This window comes from Protopterus annectens, chromosome 3.part1 (assembly GCF_019279795.1).
Source record: "Protopterus annectens isolate FY-2018-M chromosome 3.part1, PAN1.0, whole genome shotgun sequence".
Classification (NCBI taxonomy): Eukaryota; Metazoa; Chordata; order Ceratodontiformes; family Protopteridae; genus Protopterus; species Protopterus annectens.
The window spans coordinates 1,307,676,808-1,307,703,679 of NC_056732.1; the positions used below are offsets into that span (position 1 = coordinate 1,307,676,808).

At 37.9% G+C, this 26,872-nt stretch overlaps 1 protein-coding gene across 1 annotated transcript in view; it reads right to left on the reverse strand.

The window, feature by feature from the left end:
• Positions 1-21,815: 21,815 nt before the first annotated feature.
• Positions 21,816-26,872, reverse strand: part of CDH17 (cadherin 17) — a 776,088-nt gene continuing 771,031 nt past the window's right edge. Inside the window, exon 19 of the mRNA XM_044067353.1 lies at positions 21,816-22,238. Within this exon, the coding sequence (XP_043923288.1) occupies positions 22,135-22,238 (104 nt within the window). The 3' untranslated portion in view covers positions 21,816-22,134. The remainder of the gene's footprint in view (positions 22,239-26,872) is intronic.

Here is a 26,872-nt window from a genome sequence, read left to right on the forward strand (position 1 = left end):
ACAGCGTCCATGGGACCAGATGACATCCTGGGCTGTGTACTGTATGAACTACAGTATGAACTAGCACCTCACCTAAGTGTCATGTTTAATCATAGCCTCACCTCAGGTTTCATGCCCACTGAGTGGCGCAGAGCTACAGTTATCCCACTCCACAAGGGGGGATCCACCTTGGATCCCAGAAACTACCGTCCCATCAGTCTGACGAGCCTTATTTAGAGCACAACCAAAAGCTGTTTGCTGAATTTCCTGTTTGCACTTAATTTTAAATTGTTTTTTTCTTAAAACTTGCATATTTTCTGTCCTTGACCTAGCACTCTTGTGTGGGGTCATTTACTGCACTGTTATAACTTGATATTACTTGTGAACCTCTGCTATCTCTGTAAAAAACAAAAACAAAAAAAACTTGCTTTTTCCCACTTTTCTGAGAGTTAAAAAGTTCAGTTACAGGCTTGCTGTTCCTGAACTGTTTGAAAGTTTCTGTGAGGCAATTTTTGCTTGGGCTTAAAGAGGGTCTCTCTGTTGATCAGTGACAGTGACTAACATTGAGCAGCTTCCCTGCCCCCCGTAGAGGTGGTTACTGACTTGAAACTGTAGTTTTATTTTCCCTTTTGGGTCTATTCCTGCTTTTTTCCAGCCCCTGCTATCAAGCAGTTGCCACTTGAGCAGCATCGGGCAGCGCCGGTTAAACAAGGTTAAACTCTTTCTGGCTCCAGAAAGTCTGTTCTTCAATTTTTCCCTTAGAACTGCTCTGTTAGGAACCTAAACAGTTTACACCTACACTAAAAAGTGCAGCACTTGTTCCAAATAGCTTTTTCTTCTCAAAAAGCTCGGCACTTGTCTTATAAGCATATCCCTTGTCTTATAAGCATTCTCTTTGCAGGTCAAGCACTCCGATATTATACAAATCTCTCACTAGCAAAACCCCCCAGGAGTGCCCACTTCCCTGCTAAGCCCACTACTTTTCTGTCTCATACCAACTCATAATTCTTTCTAGCATGTCGAAGGGTCAGATGCTCGCGTCCTCTCCTGCCCAGTTGGTGAATCTGGGAATTCTGAGACAATGTTACAATTGCCTCATGTACACGGACAACCCTCTCCTCCTCCCACGTAACACTAACACTTGTGAGAGATGCAGCTATTTAGCCAGACTGGAGGCTGAGCTCTCTCAACTCAGGACTGGCAAGACCAGGCAGGAGGAGAAGGCAACTACACCCACCACAATACCAGTCTCACATAACTCAACCACACCACTGAATCAAACACATAAACACACTAAGACATACCGGGAGGCTCTGAGTAAAATTTACCTAAACAGCAGAGGCCTCCAAAGCAGACACCCAAGCAACTGCAAACTCAATACACCACACAAACAACACATAAACAACAAAATCAGTGTGCAAAGCAGTCACTGCCCTTAAGGCCAAATACAACACCAAACATACTTGTCATAGGTGACTCCATAGTCAGACACACTGGCGTCCGCTCACCAGACTGAGTAAGGAGAAGGTCACAGTAAGCTGCCTGTCGGGCGCTAGAATCCGCCACATAACACAAGCACTCAGGTCTCTCAACAGCAGGTACAAGTATGACTCAGTCATTGTCCACGCTGGTGTCAACGACCGGACTACATGAAAAGAGACATTGAGGAGCTCTCTGATTATGTAGCCCAGGCAGGTATGACCCTGACCTTGAGCAGTATCCTACCTTCACCTAGAATGATGCCACAATACAGTGATAAGATGATCAGCTTTAATAATTGGCTTAAATTCTGGTGTCATTCAAAGGGATCCAATGTCTGTCTGCCTGGGATGACATGCTGGACAAGCCTGCCTGCCCATGAGGCGGCTTGCACCTGTCACCCCTAGGCTTCCGGATATTGGCAAAGGCTCTTGCCACCCCATAGTGCCTTTTTAGGCAAGGCTCAAATTCTAAACCTACCACCCTAGAAGACAAAAAGTAAAAACTAAGGGTAATGCTGCTCAATGCCAGAAGTCTCAATCTCAAGATGGCCCTTCTCAGTATGGAGAACATCGATGTCTGTGCTGTGACAGAAACCTGGTTCAAGACTCCTGAGAGCACCCCAGCACTAGCAGGTTTCACCTCATATCATGCGCGGCCCCAAAATCCAGACAACACCAAGAAAGGAGGTGTCCATATTCATAAAGGACACCCACACCTCAGGAGACCATCCAGGTGCAATTAACCATAGGCAAGAGTGCTCTGCAATTTGTAGCATGTTACAGGCCACCCTCTCAAACTCAGGAACCTCACATGGCCTTCCTGAAAACAATGGAGGGATAAATGTATCTCCAAACACCATCATACTAGGTGACTTCAACTACCCTAATATAGACTGGGAACACTACTCAAGCCCAAACACTCTAGCCCAAAGGTTCCTGGAGTTCATAAACTCAAATGCCATGGAACAACTAGTCACCATCCCCACAAGAGGAGAAAACATACTTGATCTCATCATCATGAACATGGGATCACAATGTTCAACACGGGAAGTATACCCCTCACTGGTGAGATCAGATCATAAACTAATCTCGCTGGAGGTCCTCAGCCCCCCCACCTGAAATAAAAAGACCACAGTGAAAAACTTCTCAAAAGCCGACTTCACACTTCTAAAAACTAGTGTGGTCTCCTTTAAGGCCCCTGAGCCAGTGGTAAACATTACTCAAACCACTGAATCACTTACAAATGCCTTCTACCAGCACCTACAGGACTGCATGGATCAGGCAATCCCAAACAAAACTAAGACTCTTTGTACCAAAGGCAAGCGTCCAGTCTGGTGGACCCCAGCCATAAACAAGCTCTACAACAAAGGAGGAAGCTACTACAAGATAGAGCAAAATCATTGAAAGGTAAGACACCTTTGATCATTATAAGTAAAACTAAGAGCTCTCATAAAATCATCCAAGGCAAATTTTGAGAGAAAAATTGCCAAGGACTCAAAAGACAATCATAAGGCCTTCTTTAGCTATGTTAGAAACCTAGGAGGAAACTCCCAGATATGCTCAGAATTAGTTCAAAATGAAAGATTACTGAACCTACACACATTGCCAACATACTGGCTGACAGGTTCAGTGCAAACTTCTCCCCTCCCCAAAGGAGAGATATCTATACCAGAGGATTGTAGCCCCAAACATCTCCAACGCCCAGGTGAGAACTGCTCTCGCAAAAACACAGCATCCATGGGACAATTAAACCCGCAGTTAGGACAGCTGTTTAATCTTAGCCTCACCTCAGGATATGTACCCAAGGGTGGTGCGGCGACTGTGGTCCCACTTCACAGCCTTATCTGCAAAGCCATGGAGAGGATCATAATGGAACTCATAAATAAAGACATAGGGAACTTGCAGACTTTGGATCCAACCCAGTTTGGCTTTGTCAAAGGCAGATCATGCCTTTTAAACTTGGTTGACTTTTTGAGACAGTCACCAAGGCCATTGAAGAGGCAGTCACCAGCCTACCTTGACCTGGCAAAGGCCTTCCACACAATACCCCACTCAGTATCATCGAAAAACTCATCAGCTTGAATGTAAACCCATACATCACAAGATGGGTTGCAAACTGGCTAAGTGACAGAACCCACAGGGTCAGAGTTGCTGGAGCCATGTCAGACTCAAAGCCTGTCACAAGTGGTGTCCTCAGTCCTGGGTGTCCTCTTGTTCGGCATCTACTTTTCTGAAGTACAAGCAAACACAGGAGGGTTATGGCTGACAAAGTTTGCAGATGAATCTGACACAGATATCCTTCAGAAGGGCCTCACAGAAGCGGATAACTGGTGCCAGAGCCATGGCCTAAAGTTAAATGCCAAGAAATGCATAGTCATACCCTTGGGAAAAACAAGGTTACCCCAAGCTACCATATAGGTGGCAATCCACTGTGCACAGAAGAAGTCATCAGGGATCTGGGGACCCAGGTTGACAGTAGCCTTTGTTTTGACACTCATTGCTAAAAAAGTTAGTAGGAAAACCTTCTATGCCCCCCACTGATCATGAAGGGATTCACATCTAGATCAAGGAGACTCATCACTCATTAGACCTATGATTGAGAACAATGCCAGCAGCTGGAAAGGCCCCAAAAGTTCCTCACCAAAAGGATAAAGGGTCTCAAAATATGTCTTATGCTGCCCGACTGAAAGAACTCCAGCTCTATTCAGTCTCATGACATATAAGGCCATGTCAAACCCTGATTTGATGAATATGCTTCACCTCAAAATCTAGATCCCTCAGAACCACAAGACTTAAACTGACACGGTTATTAATAGAGCGTGCTGGAGGGACAGATTCATCACCCAGAGACTCCTATGCTGTGGAACAAAATCCCGGTACAAGTGAGGCAGAGCACTGGCCTTGTTCAAGAGGAATCTTGACCAATGGATGGGGATTACTTCAGTGTCACTGCTTGACAGATAAATGCCCTTGGGCAGATAGCCTAGTATGAACCTATGAACCTATGAACCTATGAACCTTATCTGCAAGGCCATGGAGCTTATTATCATGGAACTTATAAACAAAGACATTGGAAACCTTCAAACACTAGACCCCACACAGTTTGGGTTCATGAAGGGCCGATCTTGTCTCCTGAACCTGATTGACTTCTTCGAATCAGTCTCCAGAGCCATGGACAAGGGTAAGGTGGTCCACACAGCCTATCTAGACCTTGCCAAGACCTTTGACACCATCCTCCACTCTGGAATCATAGCTAAACTTACTAAGCTGGGCATTAATCCCTACATCACCCAATGGGTTGCTAACTGGCTTACTGACAGAACCCACACTGTAAAAGTAGCCAACTCCAAATCCAGCTCCAGACAAGTGACAAGTGGAGTACCTCAGGGTTCAGTCCTGGGACCGCTCTTGTTTGGCATCTACTTCTCTGAAGTACAGGCCAACGCTAAGGGACTCTGGCTAACAAAGTTTGCAGATGACTGCAAACTGGGAGCCATTACTGAATCCCCAAATGATGTGGATACTCTACAAAAGGGCTTTACAGAAACAGATGCTTGGTGCCAGAGCCATGGGCTCAAGCTCAATGCCAAGAAATGTATAGCTATCCCCTTTGGGAAAAAACATGTACCCGTGAATTACCATATAGGTGGCAGTATACTAAACACCGAAAGTGTGATAAGAGACTTAGGGACACAGGTGGACAGTGGTCTCACCTTCGATAACCACATCGCCACAACAGACAGGAAATCCTTCTATGTGGCACACCTTATCACTAAGGGCTCTTCATCTAGAAAAAAGGAGGTCATTGTCCCACTGTACTCATCCCTCATTAGACCCATTATAGAATACAACACCCCGTTTGGTATGTACCTCTCAAGACATCTGCAACAACTGGAAAGGCCACAGAAATACCTCACTAAAAGAATCATAGGCCTAAAGCAGATACCCTATGCTGACCACGTTAAAAAACTCCAGCTATAGTCTGTCACATATCGTCTACTCAGAGGCGATGTCTGCTTAACATACAAGGCCATGTCAAACCCAGAGCTGTTGGACATGCTACACTTAAAGAAATCTCATTCCCTCAGAGCCACATGCTCCAGGGATCTAAACCTTGTCATCACAATAAACAAAACATGCTGGAGGGATAGGTTCCTGACCCAGAGACTCCCTAGACTCTGGAATAGATTGCCCATACATGTCAAGCAGAGTGCCTCTTTGGCCCTCTTCAAAAGGAACCTTGACAATTGGATGGGAGATAGGAAATTCACCCCGGGGATCAAGTAAGTTGCCCTGCTAGACAGGGGTCCAGGGAAGTAAATAGTGTGGGAAGAAATAGCCAGGGAATTGTTATGGCTACGCTTGTATAGGCCCTAGGGCTGATAGCCTAGTACCAACCTATGAACCTATGAACCTACAAATGAAAATATAATCATTAATAAAACTATTTGAGAAACAACCAGTATATGTCTAACCCATGATACCATCTCTGACTTCACTTACTATTCTAAGATATAAAAAGTTTATAATTCCCATCATCAAAAAAGAATTGATAATTAGGTCAGTCTCATATGACCACAGTTAGAAAAACGACTGGAAATGCATGAAGAACCTGATTTAGCAGCTTATCAGTGAAACATCAGGCCAGCTGCTCTGACTGCAATCAAGGCTCTATAGAGTAAGAATTTATATTTATGAGTGGAATAGCTTATACAATTATCCCTCTGACATCAACATATATCAAAAATTCAGAGACTCAGAAGGTATACTAAATAATCCCACTTAAGGAGGTTATTGCTGCAAACATACTAGATGTAGATGATGAGGCACAGGCCCAACTATATTACATATTTTATAAGAAAAAATACCATATTAGAGATATCTAAATGCATTGCATAGCATTAGTTTAGTAGCTAAAAGAAAGGATTACTGAAACTAATTTCCTCTCTTCTTTAACATCTCATTTATTAAACAATTTAATAACCCTTAAACATTATTTGTTAACATCAGACCATTTTCCAAATAAATAATGAGGTAATGGGGGTGTATTTATGTGACTTCCGAAATCATGTGTTGTAAATAAGATTTACAAAATTGAGGGATGAAATGCCAGCAATTGCGTATGACATCCAATTAATATCAGCCCTTCATTTCTCATCTATTTATGAAGCAACCATATATTTACTGAATAAAAAGGTATGTGTATATATGAAGATTTGATGAGCTTAACGTCATGCATCAATAAAATAGATTACATTAATGAATGTTTCCATTGAAAGATGACTTGTTAAAATATATAGAAACCAAACTGTGTATATACTACCATACACTAAAACAGTATAATTCCACTTATCCTAAGTTGATTACAATAAAGCAGCCTGCAAATTTTCAAACAGCCAGGACTCTTCCAACATCCATCACTACTGACAACACCAACACTATGCAATACCTCCTCAAAACCAAGCGAGCACTGACCATTAATGAGGAGCCTAAAACAAAATGAGGAAATTTGTAATATGTGTTGCCAAAATCTATATGAAGCATAGACAACAACTATCCCAGCACAATATCCCAATCAGGAGCCATATTACTCAGCAACCATTTAAATCCATCACCTCAGCTACCCACTATAAAATATGAAGAAGAAACATATAGAGAAGTATGCCACCATCAAGAGAATAGAATCCATTCTTCCCTATCAAGTTGTATGAAAAGCCCATGTCTGGATTACTACATACAGTTCTGAGAATAGTACATGTGTAAAATAGAAAAATAAACAATGAAAGCCAACAAGAACTTTAATCTTACGTGTTCCATTGTAATGAAGGAAAAACAAAAGGAAACACAGCTACTAACACTCTCATTTAGGGAAGCTATCAATAGAAGCATCCCAAACTCAAATTACTAACCCATAACAGACCATTACCTGAAAACAGAGTGACACTGTAAGACATCAAAATCATGCGGGAAATCTTTCTTGGTTACCATAACAAAAACAACTTTTCCCTCCAGGCTTTGAAACAGAAATGCTCATTTCTGGCGAAAAGCTGGAAAACCTGCAATGGTTGCAGAACAGATTTCTCATCTTTCTCTGATGTACCTGTGATTAAGACCTATTCCCCTCCTCCACACATTCATTTTTGGGATTTTTATTAGTAGGTCCTAGTATCTGAGAGTGACCAGGCTGATAACAACTTACAACTTAACAACGCTGGAAGATGTATAAGAAAATGTTTATATGGAGGACTGTAGTCTACTTTTGCAAAACAAAAGCATTTTAGAAGGTGTTTTGGCAGCTAAAGATGAATGTTCTGAATGTAATGTGTATCTCTGGTTAGGATGTAATTGCCAGCATTGCTTTTCATGAACACATTCCTTATCACAGTTCGAAGTTTTTGGTTTTTATTTTTTTTTTATATTTTTGGCTTGATTTTAAAAACTGCATTGCCTATTTACAGTTAAGCAGGCAGATACATAAGCCTTGGCTGACTGCTGTTGCTGCCACCAATTTTCCATTCCTGTAACAAAATAGTGCAAGATGTACAACAATAAACTGATAAGCAGCTGGCAAACTCTCAACGTTAGAAAACAAAATGGTCAAAATTAACAGAAGCTTTACCTTAAAAGCTAGTAATCACCCTTGTTTAGGGATTATGTATCTGTGATAGCTCACTTTCATATACAGGAATTTTGCATTAAGTCATGGTTTCCAAGCTACTGTATGTTTATTTTTTTGTAAAACAAGACACAAAGAATTTGCCTTTAGTACAGTTATTAACTGCGACAGAGCACTGATTCACATGGACCCTTTCAAGCTCAAGTTTCCTTAAGTTACTTGTTCAGGAAAACATAGTAAACAGATAGAGACTATGATTATCAAACCCATGACTGTTACAGGGTACAGATATGTTGGCAACAGCCTTAAACTTCTATGCTAAACTACATGTATAGAAGAGTGTAATATTATACTATCTCCAGAAATCCAGAAATCACAAGCATCTATTTCCCTTTGCATTCTGTTCTAACTTAAGAACAATAGCTCAGCAATAACTAGTAGAATAATTTAAATTAAAACTAAAAGTGTGTTCAAAGGGGAAGGATAGCAATCCTGCTTCACCATGACAGACACCAGAAGAGTATTGAAACAAAAGCATCAGTAGCTTCCTGTCAAACAAAACAAGAAAGCAAAGTTCCAGCAGTCAGCATTGTAGCCACAATCCATATGGCAGACCAGCACTGAAATACTAACTCACAGAATTGCCACAAGAGAAAAGTAAGAACTTCAAAAGAAAACCAAGTCCAATGGTCTCAGCAGCTGAAAGAAAACAAGTGAATAAACTGTTTCAAAGGAAGTAAAACATTAAAGAAAATGCACACATCAAGTTCACTACACCACTGGTGAAAGCAAATCAAAACCCATCCACACAAAGGGAAACCAGACAAAAAAAAAAAAAAAAAACGCAATACAACAAGCTCACCACACCACCAGGGAAACACCAGAAAAATACCCTCAGCACAAAAACCTATAAAGTCAAGCAATTTAATAAACATTCAAAATGAATCCACTGTACCTCCAGAGAGAGATCTTCATCTACATTATGCTGCCCGGTGAAGACAACTAACCAAGCAGTGCATCACCCCCAAAAGCGCTCTAAAAGCTTGACATGTTCAAGAGAGTATTCTACAAATGCATACTCAAAAAATAAATAAATAAATAAGCACACAAATAAATTAAATACATTAAATAAATAAATATTTAACAAGTAGCCAATAATAATTCTAAAAAAAAAACAGAACTTAAAGTAAACATTTAAGCTATGACTGATAAATGAGTTATCTGTGAGTGTTTATGAAATGAGAGTAAGTCAGGGAAGTGAATGCTACCAATAAAAAAGTTAGAATATATATTAAAGCATTCTATAAAGATAGTAGATCTGAGAAAAGGAATCAAAAATATTAGCTCTTATCAAACTTGATTTTTTAGTGATGGGAATTATGATCCCAGATGTGAAATATTAAAACAATAGAACACAATAGAACAATAGAACACATTATTTAAATAAATAAGTCATTTTGGGGTGGAGGTTTTAACAGATTTAATAGTATTGATAGAAGAAAGTTATGTCTTTTGTGTCTTTTTCTTTAAATCACTCCAGGATTTTTTTCCAAAGCTCTTTCCAGGAAAGAAGATGACCAGTCCATATCTTGTGGAATAGGAATAGTATTGCTTTTGATGAAAGAAGAGGCTTCCTCTATGTTGTTAAAGATTATTGTTTCATTTGATAAGTGAATTTTAATTCTAGCCAGATAGAGTATATGGACTTTAATGCTGTTTTGCTCTAAAGATTTAACCAAGGACCACCAACTTTTTCTACAATCATATTGCCAAAGTAGTTAGGAAATCCTTATCTGTGGCCCATCTAATTACTAAAGGGTTCACATCTAGAAATAAAGAGGTTATAGTGCCCCTCTACTCATCACTCATTAGACCCATCATAGAGTACAATGCCCCATTTGGGATGTACCTCACAAGACACTTCCAACAGCTGGAAAGACCACAAAAGTACCTCACTAAGAGGATTACTGGCTTCAAGCATATGTCCTATGCAGCCCGACTGAAAAATCTCCAGCTGTATTCCGTGTCATATCGCTTACTCAGAGGTGATCCCTGCCTGACTTACAAAGCCATGTCCAACTCAGAAATGATGGACATGCTCCACCTAAAGAAATCCAAGTCACTGCGAGTCATGCACTCTAGTGAGCTAAACCTCACCACAACAATAAATAGAAAATGCTGGAGGGATAGATTCCTGTCACAGAGACTCCCCATGCTTTGAAACAAATTTCCAAATTACATCAGGCAGAGCCCCTCACTAACACTCTTCAAGAGAAACCTTGACGAGTGGATAGGTAACAGAAAATACACCCCTGGGATTACTTCATTGGCGCTGCTTGAGAGAGGATCAGTTAATTAATCAATGGGGCGGCGAAAGCCGACACACTCTGGCTAGGCTTATAAATGTCCTCGGGCAGATAGCCTAGTACCTACCTATGAACCTATGAACCTATAACATTAGCCGAACAATCATTGTCAAAGATGATTAGATTCTGTTTATACTTCAGAGGAGCTTTCCTCCAAGCAGACTTAAGTATTTGTTCTATGATAGGAATTTTATCACAATGGACCTTGGAAGAGAAGAAGAAGAGGATGGAACAGGCTTACCTATGGCTCTATGATCCCTTTCAATTCCATAAGAGAAACCCTGCTGTAGATTTAATATTTCAGGAATCCAAATGTTCAGAAAGGAAATGTAATCAACCCCTGGAAGACCAAAGATTCTGATATTATATCTTCTTTTTCCATTTTCCAAATTATCAGGTTTGTGAAGGAGCAAGGTATTTTGCTTAAGAAGGAAATCAGTTTGGGATTCTTCTTCTTTTAGTCTCCCTTCCATATCATTCAAGCCAGTTTCCATGTCAGATATTTTATTTTGTTGTTGTTGAATCAGTTATTTGAAGACATCAGTTGGTTTTAAACAATTTTCTCTAAGATTTTCCAGGTTCACTTGAAAACCATTCATATTTAGAGATAATTCATGAAGAACGGAAGTTGCTTGTTGTAAATCCTTCTCAGAGATGAATCAGTGTGAGAATACTTACAGCTGATCATCTGAAATTGATGAAGTAATTTCTGGATAAAAATGACAGGAAAGGAACATTTTTATAGATTTCACAAAAAGTGGAAATGATAAACACAAAACTATTATGAATAAGTTATGAGCGATTTTTTTGAAAAAAATAATTATTTCCTGTTTATAAATATAATTCTGCAGAGCTCTAAATTTAGCTGCTTTACTTGGCCATGTTAGCTCTGCCCCCCCCCCCCCCCCAGACATTAAACTTCTATCTATTGCAGTTTGTTGTACATCATTGTTAATCACATAAAGCCTTTGCGCCATCATATTCAGCAGTCATCAGACCAATCATTGAGTACAATGTCCCCTTTGGTATGAGCCTATCCATGCACATACAACTACTGGAACATCCAGAGAGGTTCCTAATTAAAAGTATACAGGACATAAGTAACATGTCCTATACAGACTGCCTCAAAGCCCTATTCCTGTAGTCTGTCTCCTACAGGCTGTTGAGGGGAGATTGATGGCTGGCATACATGGCATTGTTGGACCCCATCCTGATGGACCTCTTGTAATATCTGCAAAGCAAACAGCACCAGAATTACCCATTCTAAAGACATAAACTTTGCCTGTGATATAAATATGACCTGCTGAAGGGACAGACATGTATCTCAGAGACTACCCTTCCCTGAAACAGGCTCAAATCCATGTGAAGCAGAATTCCTTCCTACCTCAACTCAAGTATAACATGGACATTTGGATGGGGAATAGGAAACCCATCCCTGGTTTGGCAACAATGTCTCTAATGATCACAGGCAGCCTGTAAATGTTTGGTCTGTCAAACCCCTACTTACACTTATCAAGGGTACCAGAATGTGTCAGAGATTTGAGATGCATGGCTAGGTTTTTAAGGGCCCTAGTCGTCTTTAGCCTAGTACACACCTATGAACCAATAAACATCAATAAGTAATTATCAAAAATATGTCACTTACCTTTGAGGCTTGCCCCTATGCACCCATTGACTGCATTACCCATTACTGCCCTTGGAATTTATTAATTTCCTCCCATTCTTTGTAAAATGTTGATGTTGTATTTCCTGGGATGTGTTTCACAAAAGCGTTATCTTTTTCATCTTATACAGTTATCCTGCACTGTCCTAAATCACTTACCTTTCAGTGTCTGTTCCTTCCACTTATTTATTCTTTTCTTTGTTTCTGTAGCAATTTTATTCCCTTTTGTAGTACTGTCTTCCAACTTTTTGAATCTATCATCCATCATAAATGCTTCTATCCAGCTTGCTTATTCCGTCATTTGTGCAGAAGTTCACGTACGTGACACCAGATCTATCTGACGTGCCATTCTCCTATATCCTCCACTGCCTGTCTCTATTTGTGCTTCTTTCTCAGTTTTGTTTGTGCCTAAATCGCCATTGAGAGAGGCTTCTCAATATTATAGTCCTTTGATGTAACTCTTTCATTTGTTTCCCTTCTACTATCTTTCTTTTCTCATCTCCTTGTCATTGACTTTGTGATTTGTTTATTGCCTGCTTATCTCTTTTACTGGAATATAACCCTTGTCTTCTTCCCTGTGGAGGGTTTAGCATTTGACATTTCGCATCTTGCAGTTTTGCCTGTGTTACCTTTCCTATATCTAAAGATGCTATTTTAGTTCATATCTTGCAGATTATTCGATTTTTTACTGCCTGAGATGTTTAGCTGTCTGTGATACTTTTGTTTAAACATTTGACCATCCCCTATATTTTGCAGCCTGAGCTATTCCCCCTTCTGCTGTACTTCCACAGTTGCTGGATATTTCAACCTTGCAGCTGTTCTATTCATTCTTGGTTCATTTAATTCTTCCAGCATAGCTTTACTTCTCTTATTGAGCATTTCGGAGTAATACTCGGCCAGATTTATGAACATCTATGTAAATGGATTACCTTTAAGTCTTTTCCTTGCTTTATTATTTAATTTTATACAGCAAAGGAATAGAAACTTGCCAAAGCATGCCTGGCTTTACTTTCTGTTGCATATTGCTGCCATCCTTCTTTCCCTCTGTATCTCCACTGTTGTTTTTTTTTTTTTTTTTTCTGATTTTCTGGTATCACAAATCTAATATCATAGCTGCATTACAAATTGTTCCAGTTCACTGTTGCTAACTCTCTTTCGTGTATTAAAATATCCTGCTATTGCATGTTTTTTAACAATTTTCAAGAAATAACCATCTTTTCAAGCTGTAATTTTATTATGTCTATTAATTCCTGCATTCTGTGTATGTGCTGTCACAGCTCATCTTTAATTGCTGCTTTATCTTCCTCCAGATAATGCAGCTTCCCTTGCAGGCTTTCCATTTCTGTTTATTGCTGTTCTATTGTTCGTTTCAAAGAGCTTACATCCTGGCCTACAATGATTACATTTTCAAATAAAACTGTGCATTTGGTCCCCTTTATTTGCATTTTTAAAAGCAGCCATCAGTTCCTCCATTTACTCCTGCTCATTCATCTTTCCTTCTGGGTTGTTTTGTTTCACTGGGAACACTGTTTTTATCCAAATTTCTAGAGGCCCTGTCCAGAAATTTGGGCTTAAGCAACCATCTTTGCTAGGATCTCTAGCACCATCCATCCAGAGTGGTTTTAAAGGTTGTTAGGGAAGTACTTGCTGGATACTTAAAGACTGCCTATTTCAGAAATTGTACCTCGAGATCCTTGAAGATATATTGAGAGCCAGTATCCTGCTTTAGCTGTCAAAACAGCTGTTGGAACCCTTAGCCAGTTTTTGTGCTGCAATAACAGCTGCTGATGTCCTGAGACTGATGTTTTTCCACAACTATTGTTAACCTGGTTTTAGCCTTTCTCCTGTTTTATTTGTTATAACAGCTGTTGGATCCCTGTGTCAGATCAGCCTTAACTGTTAAAAAGACTGTTGTAGCTTTGATTGAGATCTTTAGAAGTTTGAACTCTGAGCCAAATCTTTTCCACTACCTGCTATCTCCCTGCTCTTCATGACAGATTTTAATTTAAAGCTTGCTGCTTTCTGTTGCTGTTAAGCCTATCTCCTACTTCAGAGGTTTAGATTTCTAGAAAGGGGTTCTGTTTAAGTGAAGGAGTTCAAAAGGTGCTGGGTCATTCACAGCATAGAAGGCTAAACAGAAATCACCATGCAAGAGTCTGCACTGAGTAGATGAACAGGACTTTTAGTCTATTAGATTAGCTAAGGGTACTGAGACTTGAATTTATTTTGATAAGGAACCATTCAGGTCTCTCAAACTGGTTTAGGTGCTTTACAAGATACACAATGAAGGATGTTTTATATTCAATGGTGTGTCTAACAAGGGATGAATAAAATAGGATTATAACTCCTTTGGACCTTGAGGAGATACTTCAAAAGATGTGTTGTGCAAAGTAGAATGATTTTCCAACTACCACAGAGATGCAGTGGTCAGAGGAAAGTCATATGTATCCAAGATTCTTATGACTGTTTAAATTTAAGTTGAATGTTATCCATGCTAGGATTACCAAATGAGGCTATGCTGCATTTCTTGTTGTTGAGGGTAAGCCCATGATTAATACACCAAGCATTTGTTTGGTGTGGAGTGATGGACCAATGAGTTCCCATATGAAGGAGCAGCAGATGATGCAGGATGCAACTGAGGAGGATATGGCAAAGGTAGATGTTCTGGAACTTTCTGTAGATTGCCCATAGGAAACAGAGTGTAAAGAGTGTGTGCTCATTTTAGAAGAAAATGAGGGAAGAGTTGCCTGCTTTAATAGAGATGGGTAGACATTAAAATTGATGAAATAAATAGATTACAGGAAGTAATTAAACCCTAAAATGTTAGACATCTGATAAAACAGACAAATGCAGTAATCAAGACTTCTTCTTCTGGCTTTTCCCGGTTAGGGGTCACCACAGCAGATCACCTGTCCGCTCATGATTGGCAGTGTAGTTTTACAGTGTCGAGTTGCCAACCCTGTGCCCAACCTTCCACAGAAGGCACACACACATGCACTCACACCTAGGGCCAATTTAAAGTGTCCAATCCACATGCAGCATGTCTTTGGGATGTGGGAGGAAACCGGAGCACCCAGAGGAAACCCACGCGACCACAGGGAGGACATGCAGACTCCACACAGAAGGCACCCTAGCCAAGGATTGAACCAGAGAACCTCTTCCTGTGAGGTGACAATGCTAACCACTGCACCACCGTGGCTGCCTGCAGTAATCAAGACTATTAACAGAAATTCATGTGATGCAACAGAAGTAAATATGATATATTACTGTGTAGCTAAAGTAATAACAGATAAAGTCTTACCACAAAAACATAGAGAAATAAGGGAAATGAAGAAATAAAATGCCATTGTGGAGCAATTAAGACAAGAAGTGTCACTGGTAAAATGACTATAGAAAAAGGAACAGATCAACAAAAAATAGATAGAAAGATAGATGTGATAAAAGCAATGAATAGTATCAGAACAGTATCAGAAAAGACCAGGATATATCATACACTTTTGCAAATGGTAAACTAAAGATATCAGGACAGAGAGAAATCTTTGAAGATATGCAGATGAATATAAAGGAAAAGTACAAAATAAGAATTCATTGATGACCCAAAAAGTTTTATAGAGAAGTGGGACAGAAATACCACCAAAGAAAGAAGAGACACATTTTGGAAAAATGTATGATTACCCTGAAGAACATAACAAAGATGTTGAATGGACAGAAAAATTAAAAGATATAGTAAGGAGTTCAAATGTACAGAATATGAAATGGGATGAAGTTACCACCAGAGAAATTGAAACACAATTAATAAAAGCTCCTAGCTGGAAATCCCCAGGCCCAGATGCAATACCTAACTTCTGGCTAAAAGTATTAACATATGTACACAAACATTTAGCCCTATGTAAGAATTATTTATATGTGCATTTCAGACAGAAATCAACCCGGTTAAAAAAAGGAAAAAATGATACTTTTTCCTTAAAAGTGAACCTGTAAGCCATCTTAAAAGCTATAGACCAATAACTTGCCTTCTGACAATGTACAAACTATATACTAGAACTGATGCAGACAGAGTTTATAGTCATTTAGAAAAAAATAATTTATGGCAATAGAACAAAAGGGTAACAAAAGAAAGTCATATGGAGCAAAGGATCATTTGTTGCTAAATAAAGCCATGACAGAGAATTGTAAAAAGGGGAAGAATCTAAGTATGGTATGCATAGATTACAAAAAAAAAAAAAAAAAAACATTTGACAGCATCCCACATTCATGGATAAAGGAATACTTACAGATGTATAAGATATACCCTACATTGCTCAATTACATTATAGTAACCATGAAACAGTGGCAAAACACTTTTCAGCTAAGCCATGACAAAGGGCAGATTATTATCCTATGGATAAATATTCAATGGGGGGATATTCTAGGGTAATTCTTTGTCACTACTGTTATTCTGTCTTGCCTTTAATGCATTAAGCCATTTACGCATAGGTCATGGTTACAATTTGGCTCCCAGAAAACAACCTTATTTAAAGACTTCGCATCTACTGTTTGTAAATGACTTAAAACTGTATAGTGCATCTGATGATCAATTGAAAGCACAACTGTAAGTGATTAAAACTTTCTCAGATGATATAAGAATATCTTTTAGTCTTGATAAATGTGCAAAAGCAATATTTAAAGTAGGAAATTTGTAGTAGTAAGAAAATATCAATCTGGGACAGTAATGTAATATAAAGGAACTTGGGCAGGAGGGTGTGTATAAATGCTTGGGAACTGATGAAAGGTCAGCAATAAAAAAATGAACAAATGCAAATAAAACTTAGTAAGAAATACTTCAGAAGACTAAAACTAAAATTTAAAACAGCCTTGACATCTAGGAATAAAGTCCAAACTATAAACCAGTTTGCCATTCTTGTTTAAACTTATAGTTTTGGTGTGATTGACTAGCCCCAAAAGGTATTGGATCAGTTGGACAGTAAAACATCACACTTATAAATGATATATAAAAATCAGTGTATTCCAAAATTATATATTCCTCACTCTGAAGGTGGTACGAGCCTCCTTGAAATTGATTACATGTGTAAATTTGCAGTCATAAGAGTGTGTACAATCTGCTGACCTCATCAGAGCCAAGCATAGTGAAAGTTTTAAAACACGAGGACAGGAAATCTAAGATAACCTCTCTGGTGTCAAGTGGGAATGGAAATCAAACCAGAAGCAGGCAAAAATCAGACAGCAACTGAATGTGCCAAAAAAACAAAAGAAAGAATGTAAGGACAAGGATCAGATAAGAAAGAATGAAACATGGATAAACCATTATTATAGTGGCAAGTATAGAGATTTCCTGGAACAACCTCATTTTGATCAGGATTTGATGTAGGAATGGTTATGGAGAGGTGAGATGAAACCAAAAGGTGAAAGGTTAATAATAGCATGATAGATAATGGTATCCACTGCATTACTGATAATGAAGCAGAATTGGTGTACGTATGCAGAAGAGGTTGATAACTGTAATTTTTAAAAGTAAGGTAAAGCTTTAATTTATACATTTTCCACATAGTACAATGTACTCTAATATTTCTGGTAAGTGCAATACATTATTGCAAAAACCGAGAGTCTTATATTTGAGAGATAGCTGTATTTCATAATTTTGCATAGTGCTGTCCAGATTATACTCTGAGGTAATATGCAGCATGAGCTATAGTACAGAACTTTGATTTCCAAATTCTAGGACAGCAAGGGAGGGTACAGTCTGTATGTAGCACTTCATTATAGTACTTTTCAGGTTTTCATATCATGGGACAACATTTTCAGGATGTTGTTGAATATTAACATGTACTAATTTACACTAGCCTGAGAAACTGAATGAGGTCCTCAGTGGAAAATGAATGTGTCTTACAGAATTTTCCAGAAGCAAGTATGCTTGGTGGAGGGCTGTGAGGAGCAGTTTCCAGGTGTAGTGCTATGGCAGATACTATACTTTTTCAAACGATTCTCAAAGCTTGTGAGGTTTGGGGAAGTGGATGGGGACTTGACTAATGAATGTAAAGGAGACAGGAGACATATTTTTTTCCTGCAAAAGCTTCCAGAAGTATGTGCACTTGAGACAGTGAAGGGGATTCAGTTACTGGTTGCACTGTTGTTTTTTTTTTTTTTTTTTAGAAATTTCCAGGAACACATATGCTTGGGATATGGGCAAGGGGCTGAGAATTGAATTATAGGTTGTGATAGAAAGTAGTGGAATTTTGTTTTCACATATAATAAGAAAGAACTGCATTTCACTGGATTTTATCAAGTGTGTGTGTGTGTGTGTGTGTGTGTGTGTGTGTGTGTGTGTGTGTGTGTGTGTGTGTGTGTGTATGTCTCTGTTACTGGGAAAATCTATTGGATATGGAGTAAAGGTAACTTTTTTTTATTTGAGGTTTATAGAGCTATATCTTCCTTTGGGAGTTTAAGCAAATGGTTAGTGTGCAGAAGCGATCCTTTATACTTAGTAGCAATTTTAATTTATTTGCTTGCTTGAGATACATGTTGGAAAGTGCAACCCATAGTAATTGGGACAATAGTACATCTTTGGACTGGTGATTTATGCACACTGGGAATGAAAATGAGCAAGGGTAACCAGTCAGTCTTACATATGTGAGCTCTTCTCTTATGAGAGATATACAGGCTATATTCTAAGGTTTTTTTCTTTTCATATGTGAAGGTATTGCAATAACAGTAAAATATCATACTGTCTCAGTGTAAGTTTTAGTGATAACATCATTACCCCTTGATGTTTTTATAGCTGTCAAGTATATATTTAACAGATAAATAAAATAAAATGAAAACACCACACCATAAAGACACTGCAGACAGTAATGCAGAAAAGAGGGATCTCCAAAGGAAGCATTTTAGTCTATGTTTGACTGGTTTACTGAGGCTTTACTTATATGCCTGTTGCTGCGACAGACAGGAAGTGAGGTTGTTGGCAAGGCCCTTACTAGTAGAACTGTACTGGATTACATATAAAGGCAATAATAAAGTTTAGAAAATGGGCGCCCTGTACATCGATACACTGATTGGAGAATGAACGTTCTCCGGCAGGGTATTAATGTACAAGTAATGCCCGCTGAAAACTGAGTCCGACACTTCATGGCAGCATATCAAGCTGCTGTGCAGCTTGGACTGGAAAAAAAATAACAGCCTTTATTATTTTACACTCATTAAGCAGTGCTTCTGCTGTTTGGCAAGTAAAAAAAAAAAAGAGAGAGAGAGAAACTGTGTGTGTATATGTGAGATCTAGAGAGCTGGAGAGGAAGTGAGAGTGATTGTTGCTGAATGCATTTATGAATGTAGAGGAGACTGTGTATGTGTGAGAGATCTCGAGAGAGTAAGAGCGATCTTGCATGTGTGAATGCCTGTTTGAAAGAGGAGACTGTGTATAAGAGACAGAGTGAGAGCGATGTTGTGTGCCTGAATGCCTGTTTGAAAGAAGAGACTGTGTATAAGAGACCGAGAGTGAGAGCGATGTTGTGTGGCTGAATGCCTGTTTGAAAGCAGAGACTGTGTATAAGAGACTGAGAGTGAGAGCGATGTTGTGTGCCTGAATGCCTGTTTGAAAGCAGATGAGACTGTTTGTGTGAAAGACTGAGAAAGAGTGAGACTGATCTTGTGTGAGTGAATGTGTGCATAAACAGGGAGGAGACTGTGTGTGTATATGTATGTGTTTGTGAAAGCAAAATAGACTATGTATGTATGTATGTATGAGAGAGAATGGCCTATACGTAAAATTGTGTTTTACTTACTTATTTATTTTTTAAGCACTATATTATTTATTTTATGTATTTTATGTAGGCTGAGGAACTATTTTACATTAAAAATATGTAAAAAAAAATAATACAGTACTTAAAAAAAAATAAGTAAGTAAAACACAGCAATTTTACAGCAAGCCCATTCTCTAAGCACACTAATGCCCTCCAGGGTGTGTGTTAATATGTAATCAAAGCCCTTCCAGGGGTGTATATGCCCTATACCTCAGCATTGGGCTTCATAGCACCCCTGGGCGGGCGTTAATTACACATTAACACACACCCTGTCAGGCATTATTGCTTGCTTAAATAACAGTCTCCAGAGGCACTTTTCATACACAGGCATGCAGTTTCACTTGCAAGGGCAGTAGAAAAACAAATGGTAATAATGAAAGCAAACATAGCAAATGCACAGATATCTGACACGTGGAGTATCATGATACAAATGTATTGCTTTTATAGCTGAGTAATCTATAAAAACTGCTTCTCAAGCTTTTTGGGCACTCTGCTGAATATGTAATCTGCCCAACTGGACATTAATTAATGCTAATCATAAACAATCTATTGAAAGCCTGTTAATATTATAGCATTTGGAATGGTATAAGAAATATGTTGCGCTAATACTATAGGTTTAAAAAATAGTATGTGTATAAAGTCATTTACATTCACATAATTCATTTTCAAAGCATCATGGGAGATATGTAGATTAATCCAAAATGAAAATATTTTAGCATAGCTCCTCAACAATCTTGACTCGATTGTATTATACCTGTTTTTCACAGTATAGTTTTGAACCACTGTGCTGAAACATTTTCATTTTTTTCTGGGATAATTTATACTTGTCTGTTTATGCCTGAAAAATTAGATTTTTTAGGTGGTTTTGTACACACATTTCTGTGTTTTGGCAGAACTTTTCTGTAGGTTTTTTTAGAATATGTTAAAGGATATTTGTTTTCGTAGGTTAAAATAAAATAGATATTTTGCATGATATACAGGTGCATACAGACATAGCTATTCACAATTTCTTTGCATAGTATACTTAGTTTAAGGAAAATGCAATAATATAGTTTCAATATATTCCAACCATCAGAATTGTGAAGCAACAATGACCATGGCCCATTATTCTTATAATCCAAGCCAGTGAGAAGTTAATTATTCCAGTGGAGTGCACATAGAAGAAAAAATGCAAAAACTAGCAACAATACTATATTTCGCTTACTGCCTATAAGCCAATGGTTAAATGAACAAAATGTTTCCAAAGACTGAGTATCACCTACATGTAGCTTTCTCCTTATGACTGCTTCTTATTTTTTTAGTGTTTAAAACTTGTCATCTGTAAGTTTTTTATCAGTTTAGCATGTGCCAGTATGTTCAATGAAATGCTTTTCAAATTCATGACATTTACAATGCTTCATTAAGGGATAATACAGTGTTTTGTAGCTGTTCTGTTTCTCGTGATGCCTTTAAGGAGGTCATGATTTTCATGTATCAGTCTGGTAGTTTTGCACAGAAGATCAAGGCCGTGAGCTGATAATGAGCTTCATCCTGCAGTCCTTGGCCTGATTGTCTCAGTGTGTATGTAACTAATATGTGACTCAGCGTAAGTGTCTTATCCAGGTAGGATTTCTGAGTTGCCTCTGAAAATAGGCAGTGAATGTGTAATGGATTTATCTGGTTTCATCGTGTAATAGTTTCATGGTTTCAAAACCACTGATCAAGCTGTAAGGTCATCTTGGAAGACAGATCCCTTACAATTAAAAAACAAATAGCATAAAATAACATAACACGGGAATTGATATTGTATTAATATACATTACATGGCAGAAGTAGTTCTTAGATTATAAAATGTCATAAATATTTAAATAATGGCACACAAATGTACAGGACCTCAAATTAATATTTAATGTAGAAAAAGTCAAGTATACCACCAAAGATTTGTAGCAGAATTTTAATTTCCTGATTAAAGCATGGATGTAATCCGTCCACATTTAAAAACTGAACTGATATAAAAAAGAGCTAAATATTCATATAAAACAGTTGTGCAAATTATTATCAGTTTTAAGGATACATGAAAACTTCCAAACATACTTGGACAAATATAGTGATAATGGGAGTGAGTTTATGGCATGTTATGCCTAAACTGGTTACTGTTAATGACCACATACAGTACAGAATTAATGCTTTACTCTTTCACTCAGAGTCCTGTAACCAAGTGTACCCCAGCTGCTAAAACAATATTCTTTTCCTTTCACTATGGAAGATCTGATGACTTTAGAGGCTCACTCTCCTTTATGCTTAATTGTTCTGGCTTCTTCTTCTTTTTCAAGTAGCAAAATATGGCTGCCAAAAGAACACCTGAGAAAGGAAAAAAATAGTTATTTTCAGTACAATAAGATAAGATATTCCCAATCTTAGAAAGTGAAATTTTAATTTTTTTTGTACTAACTCAGAACGTTCAAAACAAAAGGCATTTTAAGCAGCACATGTGCAAGGCAGCAGTATTCACTGATGTTAAATAAATCCCACTTTTATACCAAATCTCATGTTTAAGGTAGAGTACATTGTCATCTCAAGCTGTTGCAAATTAGCTGCATGTGTTAAAATAATTGTAAAGCTTTCTCCAATATACATAAAATATCTATGTATACTATATTTGCTCTTGCATGTATGGTTTTGTTTGAGGCTGAAAAAGTCCTTAAGGAGACGTTCACTTACCTGGTCAGTAAACGAATATATTAGAGTATATGTAATACTGTGAAAAACTACATTCTCAGTCTTTGTATACACTTGGAATGACTCACACATTTGTGATCCCACCTTAAAGTGTCAATGAGAAATGTCTTTCACGTTTGCTTGGCACACGGGGAAACATAAACTGTTTTTTTAAAGCAGATTCTGATTCAAATTTAAATTTATTTAAACTGCTTCTAACAAGCAGCACATGGCTAAAACATACAAATAGTAATATGTAGATAAAATCAAATATGTATAGAACCCAGACAACAGGAAACAAAAAGTAGTTTCATAGTAAAAAACAAAATCAATATAAATAGGTAAATAAATAATGCTGAAGTTAATTATTAGCATGCACTAAAGAAAATAAGTTGTGTTTAAGGGACCCATTAAATTCTGATATAGTGGATCACTCTTTTAAGCTCTGGGGTGGAGATGCTCATTTTATTTTTTGAATCCAGTTTGCATTATTTCTTCTGTTTGGCATCCAGAAAAGCATAGATAAAAAAGGAAAAATTAAAACTGCCGAGACTGGGAGCTTTACATATGGGTCTAGGACATTTCAATGAAAGCACATTTCACTGAAACTCAAATTAGTGAGCATTTTTCCCTGAAAGCTCAATTCACTGAAATCTCAATTTACTGAAACACATATTTTAAATATTTTGAACTATATACATGGATACTTGCAATTCCAATATATTACTCTTTTCCGAACATAATATATACTTAAAATATGTGGGGGGCTATGCCCCCCACACACACCCTTACTATATATACTAACTCCAGGGTCGCACTACAGTGGCAAAAAGGCCATATATAACTTTCAGTGAAATGTGTTTCAGTGAATTGTGCTTTCAGTGGTTTGTGTTCAGTCATTTGAGTTTCAGTGAAATGTGCTTTCAGTGAAATGTCATAGACCCATATATGTATATATATATATATATATATATATATATATATATATATATATATATATATATATATATATATATATACACACATATATAATGGCATTATTGTATCAAATACTCTGCCACCTGCTACTCTAACCCACATTTTTGACCTTCATGAGGAGGTAGAGATTTTCTTGTGTTATATAAAGAATTCCTCTGCCTAACAGGCACTAATCTAGCTGCATTAAATGATGGCAATATTTTTGGAAGAGTAAGAGCTCAACCATAATATGGCATGGGATAATTATAACACAAATAATTACAAAGATATGGCATAAGATAATTATAATACAAATCATTATAAGAATATGGCAAGGGATAATTATAAAACATATCATTATAAAAATATGCCATGGGATAATTTTAACACAAATCATTACAAAAAAATTGCATGGGATAATTATAACACAAATCATTACAATTATATGGCTTGGAATAATTATAACATAAACCATTGCAAAATATGCCATGGGATAACTATAACACAAATCATTACAAAAATATGGCATGGGATAACTATAACACAAATCATTAAAAAATATGGCATGGGATAATTATAACCAAAATCATTACAAAAATATGGCATGGAATAATTATAACACAAATCACTGCAAAATATGCCATGGGATAACTATAACACAAATCATTACAAAAATATGACATGAGATAATTATAAAACAAATCATTACAAAAATATGCCATGGGATAATTATAATACAAATGATTACAAAAATACGGCATGGGATAACTATAACACAAGCCATTAAAATATGACATGGGATAATTATAACACAAATCATTACAAAAATATGCCATGGGATGATTATAATACAAATTATTATACAAACGTTTTATACTGATACTACCATTGTCCAAACTGCTAACCCTACTTTTATCACTACCTTTTGTTTGTTAAAATAGCTAGCTTTGGATTTTTGATTAAACAATGCTTTTTGCAACATCTTTATTCAAACTTTAATTAAGAATTAGTGTCCAGTGGTCTGAAATTATCTTTTGGATTAACATTTGTGCCCAGTGCCCTAATGCTATACTACTCTTCTCACATCTATTCCTACCAAGGACATGGATGGCAATACTCCAGCAGAGGACTGTATGATGACATGAGCAAACTAAAGCTGAACCAAAATGCATAGATATCATTTTAGTCATAATGCAGATATTGAGAATGATGAAAACATCTATTCAGTTTGCTACCTCCTGTCCTTTGGTGTTTCTAGTGAACAAGTTTTTGGCTCATCTGTATTTCGATTCTGATATGAGAAAATAACTAGCTGATACAATATCAACCATTAGGAATGTCCAAAAGGTCATTCAGGGCTAGTCACCATGACAGTGGTATCTGTGAAATTTGCAGTGATACCTGTAGAATAAAGCTCCTTGAAAGATGTTCATTACTTTGTTAAAAGTCTTACCATTTGGTGCATATTTGTTTATGTTGATGTGTGCACATGCACATTTATTTTGGTAAAAAGGGGGGATGCTTCTCTGAAATGGTCACTTATGACAAACCCGACCATTATTTTCCCATATTCAGATGTAGCTCATGGCTCAGTTTCACTAAATGAGCTTCAAGACATTTAATCATCATCACTGATTAATTCCTCACTGACAAAGACCGGGATGTAACCTAGGAGAAAGTAGAAAAACTATGTTCCTAGTGACAAAAAAAGGTGATGTCATAGTGCCAGAAAATTGTAAACATAAGCCCAGCAAATCAAGAATGTTGCTACAGCCCACAATATGGCATGAGACATGGTCTGTAAATGCATACTATTACTGTGTCCATGTCACTAGCCTGCAGTGAAGCAGCATGCTGACGCTTGCATTGCCAGCATGAATCCTTCCGATCTATCCACTGTCTGTTCCCATTCTCACATACCTATACTGCAACACACATACTTACACGAACAGCAAATCTCGGGATGCCCGGCCCCACCAAGGTCAAAATATGGGATGCTGAGATCTACCAAGTCACCACTTTTGCAAAACACATTTATTTATCTATCTATTTACTTTTTTTTTATTTTAATAAAAGTTGCTATTTATACACTGAAGATTACATTCTTGTGCAGGCTCACATGCCTTTACAGTAATCTGGGGTGTGAGGGTGACTTGTCAACTAGTGTGTAAACAATTTCAGTGCTGGCATATTGATTTAAAAAAGAAATAAATCATGTATTGTCTGCTAGTTAGCACCAAAGAATGAAACCTGCTAATTAGCTGCTACCTGTACCAAGGATGCAGGGTTTGAATCTTTCCATCTTCATTTGCCTACTGTGTAACTTTGAGCAATCCCGTTAAGCAGAAAGTGCTTTGCAGCAACTGAAAGTGCAGCCTAGGCCCCTTAATGATATCCTTGACTGCACACCTAGTAAATATCTATATACTCAGAGCATTGCTTTTTTCCATACTAAGCTCATCTATAATGATGCTGAGAAATACCCAGTCTCCCAGTGCAAGCAACTCTGATAGTGCAATGAGGCTTGCCAATCCCTGGCAACTGCCCTTCATTTTTTTTTCATTTTTCTGAAATAAAGATGCCTATTATTTTATGTATCTGCACACCCTCCAAACCTTCTTGTTAAAGGCAGACCCACCACCACATTCCCTCATTAATGGAGGTATAAATACCCATTATCTGACTGTAATTATGGATACATATTCTTCCGCTGTGAATGGGATTAAGTGGAAGTAGATTAGATAGGCCTTTAATATGAGAGCACTTTAGCATAGAATGGCAGGGTGTAATTGTGTTTTTATTTAAGAAAAAGAAGGATCAGATGGGAGTCATTTGGAATGAGATAGGTGCAGTGATGCCTATAATTTATTTGGCCAGCTTTTTCCTCCGCTTAGCTGTCCATGGGCTTCCCACATCACATCTCCTCATTTAATAGATTCACTAAAGCTTCTATATACCTCCAAATTTACTCTGACCCATGTTAGGACTGGTGAGCAGACCATGGCACTTGATGCATCACCATAATACTGCTGGGGAGTGCTTCTTGTTGAATTCACCACTCTCATGTATGTATCAGTAGCCACTTATAGTCAGGCATGCAGTGAGCGTTAACACTGCCTGGGCCCTTACTCATTTCCACAATGGGCTTGACATCAGTAGGATTGCTCACCAGCACCCAGGCAGCACTAAGTGCTGTTGTCTCCTTGGTATCCATCAGAGATTGATGTGTAAACAAGTGTACCCTGATGTGCACCGCTCACACCTTATCCCCTGATAGGTATGGCCTGATGCGCGCCATTCAGACCTTATCCCCTAGTAGG